The 7,619-nt window shown below is 67.9% G+C and overlaps 1 protein-coding gene across 1 annotated transcript; it reads left to right on the top strand.

The window, feature by feature from the left end:
- Positions 1–389: 389 nt before the first annotated feature.
- LOC131275880 (ral guanine nucleotide dissociation stimulator-like) lies at positions 390–6,239 on the top strand. Its single transcript, XM_058287514.2, has 8 exons — positions 390–957; positions 1,573–1,629; positions 2,293–2,486; positions 2,734–3,602; positions 3,908–4,123; positions 4,404–4,507; positions 4,994–5,078; positions 5,640–6,239. Exons 1-8 carry the CDS (start codon positions 419–421, stop codon positions 5,982–5,984), a joined length of 2,409 nt encoding a protein of 802 aa, XP_058143497.2. The 5' UTR covers positions 390–418; the 3' UTR covers positions 5,985–6,239.
- The last annotated feature ends 1,380 nt before the right edge of the window (positions 6,240–7,619 follow it).

Raw genomic sequence — 7,619 nt, 5'->3', positions numbered from 1 at the left:
CTCTCCTGCTGAGGAGGGTTCTCGCCGTCTCCCAGAACCGCCTCCTTGACCTTCCCGGGTAGGAGCTGGGCCTGCCTCGGCTGCCCAGGATCCCAGGAGGGCGGCGGCTCAGAGCAGCCTTTCGGCCTTCGGGGCTGCTGGAGCTGAAGGTCCTGTCCCGGGGCCCTGCCGGCTCTGCTGCCCTGGACACCGCCCGCAGGCCCCAGGCAGTGGTCCTCCGAGCCCCGGCAGAGGCTCCAGGAAAGGGCCGGCCGGGCAGAGGACACGCAGACCTCCCTTTCTCCAGCGAGAGCCAGCTGACCTTGTGGAGGGGCAGTGGCGGGGGACCACCGGCTGTCTTTGGGGGAGCGTCCCTGCAGCCCCTGGCCCTGGCCCTGGCGTTTCCCTTCCTTGTCCTGAGCTGGGGTCGGGGTGGCCAATGGCATCCCCTTGTTGCTCTGGCCCCATGACGGTGCAGTCCAGAAGGTGGTCTCCTGACCAGGAGGGTCTGCAGTTGCCCAGGGTCTGCTCAGCCCCTCGGCCCTGCAGGGGTCTTTCTCCCCAAGGACCCTCCAGGCACCCGCCCTTTCAGGCCAGGGGCCTCGCCTCTCAGGTGCTGGCTCAGCTGCGGTTCCGTGTGGAGGCCGAGGACCTTTCTCCACTAGGGCCCACACGGCCCCTCACAGGACGTCGCTCAGGGCTCGGGGCAGCAGGTGGCCCTGGCCGTGCCCGGCTGGGTCCAGGCACTGTGTCTGACCACACTGCCCCCTCTGTCCCACCCCAGAGGAAGAACGAGGGGGCCCTCGCGAGGGGGGAGAGCCGCACCGTGTGCACCGTCCAGGCCGGCCGCTGGGAGGACCTGGTGGAGCACCTGGTGCCCGCCTTGCAGGAGGGTGACCTCGGCTACGTCCGCACCTTCCTGGGGACCTACCGCGTGTTCGCCTCCACCGAGCAGGTCCTGGACCGGCTGTTCCACCGGTGAGCGCCCGCCCCCACCCGCCCCCTGGGCTGCTGCACCCCCCACGCGCTGGGCGTCTCAGAAACGCCACTGCCCCCGCTGGCCTCAGTTTCCTCCTTGGGAAGGGGCGCCCTGAGGACCAGCCCCCAGGGCTGAGTGTAGGACAGACTGGCAGGGTCAGTGGGAGGGGCCTCCCCGAGCCTGGCTCCCGGACAGGGCGGCTGGAGGCGCTGGGCTGCTCCTGGGCAGGACTTCCCTCTCCCCAGGGAAGAGGCTCTGGGCCTCGCCCGCTTCGCACCCAGTTTCCTCATGTCTCTGGGAGGTCTGCGAGCCCTTTAGGGCCTCCGACCTCAGTGTGGTCAGAGCAGGGATCCCTGTGGGCTGTCAGAGGGCTCCAGGTCTCCCCCAGGTCTGAGGAGGTGCCGCTGGGGGCTCCCCCTTCCCCTGGTAGCCGGCACATGTCTACTCGGTGCACGTGCTCCCTTCGGCACCTGGCTCCATGCAGCGGACACGGCAGACCAAAGATGCTGCCTTCTGGGGGCCTTTGGAGGGGGGGCCGCCGGCAATAGGCCCAGCCATCTTCAGCAGGGGGGACACTCAGCCAGCAGCTGTGACAGCCTCACGGTCTCCCCTAGGTATGGAGGTGACCTCGGTGGGAAGGGTGAGCCTCCTGGATGCCTTGACGTGAAAACGTAGGTGCACCTTGGGTGAGAGCGAGGGGCTCTCGTGCCCAGACCCCATCGTGGGGAGTCAGGTGGTGGGTGTCTGGGTAGGACTGGGCGGGGTCTGGGGCCACGAGTCCTCCGTCCCCTGGAAGGCTGATTCCAGAGGGCTTCCCCCTCCCCATGCCAAGGAGTAAGGAAGCTGAGATGGGGTCCTGGGGCACTGTCTGCACAGGAGGCCCGGGGGCTCATTCACCAGAGAAGCCCACCCATTCTCCACCCCCTCCCAGCCCCCAGGCCCCCAAACACCACCTCACACAGACCCCCGACGGGAGGTGGTGAGCGGCCTGCTGCCAATCTGCCGGGGACCTCAGTCCTGTCTGCCTCCTGCAGGGGTTGCAGGGGGCGCAGTGTCCGTGGGAAGGGGAGACACACACGACACCAGGCAGAAGATGAGGCAGGTCCTCGGGCAGACACTCCTGGGGGGGGCCGCGAGGGCCCAGGGCGGGAGGACGGGCCGTGCCCCCTCCGCACTCACCTGGTGCTGAAGTGTCCACTGTGTGTCAGCACCGGTCTGTGGCCAGGCCAGTCAGAGCCCTTGCTGTCCTCGTGGACTTTCTGTGCAGTGGGAGGGTCCTGGGGGCAGTGGGGAGGGCAAGGCCGGCGGCTGACCGTGCTGCCCCCTGCCCTCAGCACCCTCTGCGCCCTGCTGGGCACCTGGATGGACCAGTACTGGGAGGACTTCCTGCAGCCTCCGGACTCTCCCTGCCTCCAGCTGCTGGCGGCCCACGCCCAGGAGCACCTGCCGGGCTCTGGCCCGCAGTGCCGTGTCGCGCTTCTGCTTGCCCGGATGAGACACCCGGGACCCACGGAGGCAGAGCCAGAGGGTGAGGGGGCCTCGGGGTGGGGGCACGTGGGCTTGTGGGCCGGGGGCCGGGATTGCACCGCAGAGGCAGAAGCCAGCAGAGGCTGCCCTCGGGCTGCGAGCACGGCGGAGCCCCAGACATGTCCCCTGGGAGCCTGCGGCGGGGAGCACTTTCCTGGGCAGGATCTTCCCCTAGAGGTAGTGGGATCTTCTCTGTTTTGGAATGACACTCGGAGCCATTCATGGTGGGGAAACTGCCTCTTGTCCAGCTCCTGTGTCAGCTCCAGAGCCACCGATGCCTCCAGTGCGACTGCCAGTGCCAGTTCCACCCCCTGCGGCCGACACAGGTCCAGAGCCAGAGTCGGCTCCATCACCACCCGGACTGCCAGCTGGCGAGGTGGTGCCAGCGCCTGCCGTGCAAATAGAGCCTGACGCATTGCACGCCGGGGCGCCAGCTCCTGAGCTGCAGGTGGCTCCAGCACCACCACAGCTGCCCCCCGCAGAGATGGGGCCCGTGTCCTCCCTGGAGCGCGACCGTCCGACCCGGTCAGCCGGAGCACCTGCTGAGGAGCCGCGGGCAGCTGCAGCACCATCAGGAGCAGGAGCTGCAGAGCCAGGGGCAAGTCTACCTCCACCTGCCTCGCCACCGCTCCACGGATCGGCACTGCCCGCTCTCGAGGGAGAGCCTGCTCCTCCAGCAGCAGAGGCGCCAGCTTGCGAGCTGGAAGAGGCCTCGGGGCCACCTGCACTGCCACCTGTGGAGGGAGCACCAGTGCCCCCTACGGAGGCAGAGCCGGCCCCATCTGCAGGGGCAGCCCCATTCGCACCAGCAGTTGGCGAGGGGGAGGCGGTCCCACCGCCACCTCCAGTGCCGCCTGCACAGGTCGCTCCAGTGCCCACTCTGGAGCTGCAGCCGGTTCAGGCTCCTTCAGGAGCAGCGGCTCTCGAGGGGGAGCAAAGTCTGTCGGCAGCACCTGAGCCACGGCCAGAGCTCAGCTCAGCAGCAGGGCGGGCTGCCCCCCCACAGCCTTCCTGCCCCTGGCCCGGGACCTGCGGGGACGGTCTGCGTGAGCAGAAGCCTGAGCTCCTGGCCTTCCCTCCCAAGCTGGTGGCAGAGCAGCTGTCCCTCATGGATGCGGTGAGCAGCTGGGCTCGGCAGGGGGGCGCTGGGGGGACCTTCCTCCCAGGACCTGCCGCCCCAGCCCTCCCCACCCTGATCCCGAATCCTGGGATCTGGGTCCAAGCCCTGGTCCCCTGCCAGCCTTGTTCCCTGGGTGAGTTTCTTGAGCCCAAGCCCACACTTCCGCCTCTGGAGAGGGGACCTAGGACCCTAGCCGTCCCTGCCACATGCACTGCTGTGACGATGACCACGGCCAGGGTCCCGAGGGCCCGCGGGATCTGAGCTGGGGCGGGTGTGGCCGGCTGACTTACCCTCCTCCCCAGGAGCTGTTCAAGAAGGTGGTGCCCCACCACTGCCTGGGCTCCATCTGGTCCCAGCGCCACCAGAAGGGCAAGGAGCACGTGGCGCCCACCGTGCGCGCCGTCATCAGCCAGGTCAACCGCGTGGCCGACTGCGTCATGGCCACCTGCCTCGGGGACCCCAGCATGAAGGCCGCAGACAAGGCCAGGGTGGTGGAGCACTGGATCGAGGTGGCCAGGGTGCGTGCCGGGCCCTCTCTGGACTCCTGGACCCCCTGTGCTCTGGTGGGCTCTCGGCCTCCGGGCCCTGCCCTGCCTGGAGCACAGCCCTCCTTCTTCCTCACGTCCCCCCAGGCTCTTCCTCAGGTGGAGCTTGGGGGTCCCGCTCTGGGGCCCCGTCTCGCCCTCAGGGGCTCCGTGGGGGTCTCTCATCCAGAGGGGGAGGTGAGGTTAGAGGGCTGGCATGGGAGCAGGGCACGCTCAGACCACCCCTCACGGCCCATTCTTTCTCCCTCCCCAGGAGTGCCGAACCCTCCGCAACTTCTCCTCAGCCCGTGCCATCCTCTCTGGTCTCGAAAGGCACGCGATTGGCCATCAGAAGAAGACATGGGGGGAAGTTTCCAGGTGGGCAGGCTTCTCTCCAGGAGATGCCGGGAGGGACCAGGGGCCCCGTGGGAGGCTGGGCATCACCCAGGAGGGAGCCTGGAGGCCGCGGGACCCGGGCAGGGGCTGGGTGGGCTGGGGCGCCCGGTCTCGCCAGGACCTGAGGTCAGCTGTTGTGCGTCACCACTGGTGCCGGCCGCCGTCAGGCAAGGAGTCGAGCCAGATGAGAGCACGGCCAGGGTGCGCTGGTCAGCAGCCCGCTCTGTCCAATGGACAGCTCCCCTGTCAACACCAGCCGCTCATCAACTAGGAGTGGGGGTCCCCGCGGTGTCCGCCTGAGAGCTCAGCTGCCAAGCCCACACTGTCCTGCAGTGCTCGGAGCTGCCCAGTTTCAGCACCACCCACCCAGGCAGTCCGGGTCCCAGGATCCGGCTACGACCAAGTGGGCTGTCCCCAGGACGCTCCCACCCACTCCCACCTTTCTCCTTCCTTCTTGCCCTCCCCCAGGGACAGCTACCACCTCTTTCAGACACTGTCTGGGATTGTCTCCACTGAGATCAACTCCTCCCAGCACAGCGAGCTGATCTCCCAGGTGAAGAGCAGGCGGGGGCCAGGGCTCAGCAGGGGGGCTTGTGAGTGTTTCCCTGGGTGTTTCTTTGCCAACATCCTGTCTGGCCTCTTCTGGAGGAAGATGACGAGGGCTCTGCCTGGTTCATGGGCAGGTGGGGGGCAGCTGCCGGGCCATAGGCCGGGGTTAGTGCTCGGACGCGTTCGGGGGGACTAGGATGTGCCAGGAGGAGATGATGAACCAGCAGGAAGAGAAGTCTCCATCCATGTGGGGGTCTCAGACCTGCGCCTTGTTACGAATGGCTTGTGTCCGAGAGCTAGGAGAAGTCTTTGGGAGACGGGAAACCATGGCGGGTCCTTTCTGACTGAAACTAGAAGCTTCCACCTAGAAGACGCAGAACAACTTCGATGTCCAGTGCTGCAATGTCCAGCCGTGCAGCTGGAGGACGGGGTGCCACTGCAGGCAGAACATGCCGAGTGGACCCCAAGCAGGGGGCACCTGTGTGCGGGCCTCGGGCGGCCTTTGGGTTTTCCATCCTGTGGGCTGGGGCAGGCAGGATCTGCTCAACTAGGCCTGCCGGGACAGCCCATCCTGCAGCTCCACAGCTGGGGCGACACGAGGACCCTCGCACACCCACGCGCAGAGGCCGGGAGAAGCGGACAGCTGTTGGCAGTGGCGGGCTGTGGGGCGACGTCAGCGCAGACGAGGCCTCCGGCCGGAGGGACACACCTGTCCTCGGCGCCCCGAGCGCATCCTTCCTTGGGCCTCCGGCGGAATGGAAGCACGAGCATCCAGCGGCGCCACCCTCACGGCCAGGTGGTGGGGTTGAGGGGAGAAAAGGAGCATGGCCGAGCGTTCCCGGGACTCCGAGCGGGAGAGCAGGATGGCCAGAGCATCCGTGCTGCTGGCGTGCACCCCCAAGGCCTCTAGACTCCCAAGAAGGGGTCAGGTCTTTGTGGTCACGTCCCAGATGTCCACACCGGCTCAGGAGGGCCAGGCCGCTTGCACCAGGCCCCCAGGGCACCTCCGGCACGGGGTGGCAGCAGATTTCCACCTGCCCACTTGGTCCAGGGGTCCATGGCCCCGGGGACACTGACCCTGAGTTGCTCAATCCTGACAGGACGGGAACCCCGAGTTTGCCATCCTGGACGTGAACCCCAACAGAGCCCAGAAGCAGCAGCAGCAGCAGCAGGAGGGGGTGGGGGTGGCTCCTGCCAGGGGGCCAGGGCGGGTGGCCTCCAAGTCAGGGTGGGGCCCTCCTCCCAGCCATCCCTCCTGGGCCTCTGAGCCAGGGCAGCCTCCCTTCCATGTCTGTTCCCTTGGAAGCTTGAGGGCCGGGAGCCGAGGGAATCCTCGGGGACTAGCGGCAGCAAGTCAGAGCAAGAGCCTGGAAGAGCCGAGGCTGGGGGACTGGGTGGGGCGGGGTGTGGGCTTGGGATGGAAGAAACGCCGGTGCTGGGAGGGGACTGCAGGGGAGTTTGGGGTCCTTGGAGGCCGGGCGGGGAACTTTGGGGTGACAGCTGGGTGCCCGAGTGTGTGCCGGGGTGATGCTGGGTGGTCCTAGGAGTCTGAGCCTGCGGGGTGGTCAGGGCTGGGTATCGGGGGCCCCCGAGCGCCTGCGCTCATCCCCACCCACTCCACGCCACAGGGTGCCATCCAGGGCACTGTCCCATGGCTGGGGACATTCCTCGCTCGGTTTTCGATGGTGGACTCTGCCATGCCGGAGTTTCTGGATGTGAGTGAGCCGGGGGACCGGGGCCGCGTGGGAAAGGGTCCCTGAGGCTTGGGAGGAGAGGCCGGCCCGAGCCCCGAGCACTGAGCAGTGGGCACACTGCATCTCCCGAGAGCCTCCCGGGCGCCCTGGAGCAGGCGGCCGTGGTCCTGTGGCAGCAGAGTGAGTGCAGGCTGGTCCCGGGGCATGTGTCCACTGTGGTCAGAGGCTGGGCCGGGCGGGACTGGGGCTCCCCTGGAGGCCCCACTCCTGCGCCCACAAGCCTGCCTGGGTCCTTGCCTGGTCTGGGCTGCCCTGTGCCCATGGAACCCGCAGTTGTGCTGCGCGACAAGGGCTCAGGGGCGACGGGCATGGAAATGGCTGGGGGCCACTGGTGACAGATGTGACCTCTCTGCCTTCCAGGGGACAACGGTGAATTTGAAGAAAAGGAGGAAGGTGAGCAGCTGCGGGCAGCAGTGCGGGGGTGGGGCTGGGGGTGGGGGCTGGACAGTGAGAGCCTCCTGGCAGGGGCCCCCCGGGCTGCAGGCAGCTTCCTGGAAGACTGCTGGGGAGTTGGAGGAGAGAGGACAGGGCTGACCCCTCCCTCGTCCCTCGGGAGGGTGGGGGTTCACCTGGTGGAAGGCCGACTTCCTGGAGGAGGAGCTGGTGAGCTCAGCCCTGAGGGCAGGTAGAGTGCGGAAGGCAGGGGAGGGCTGGGAACCCAGGGGCCCCGGGCCCCGGCCCACCAGGCAAGCCCACCCAGGCCTCAGCAGTGCCTCCTCCTCCGTCTGACCCCAGGAAGAGCAGCTGGTGGCCGAGCTGCAGAAGCTGCAGGCGCGCTGCTGCTACGACCG

Source organism: Dasypus novemcinctus, chromosome 24, assembly GCF_030445035.2.
Source record: "Dasypus novemcinctus isolate mDasNov1 chromosome 24, mDasNov1.1.hap2, whole genome shotgun sequence".
In the NCBI taxonomy this organism is placed as follows: Eukaryota; Metazoa; Chordata; class Mammalia; order Cingulata; family Dasypodidae; genus Dasypus; species Dasypus novemcinctus.
Note: the sequence above shows the minus strand (reverse complement) of the source record. Positions and strands in the feature narration are given on the sequence as shown.

Bases quoted from the DNA above. Each gene is read 5' to 3' on its own strand.
- LOC131275880 (XM_058287514.2), top strand. From the start codon at position 419: ATGGCATCCCCTTGTTGCTCTGGCCCCATGACGGTGCAGTCCAGAAGG. The intron at 2,487-2,733 runs GTGAGGGGGCCT...CCTCTTGTCCAG, and splicing joins CACGGAGGCAGAGCCAGAGG to CTCCTGTGTCAGCTCCAGAG. The intron at 3,603-3,907 runs GTGAGCAGCTGG...CCTCCTCCCCAG, and splicing joins AGCTGTCCCTCATGGATGCG to GAGCTGTTCAAGAAGGTGGT.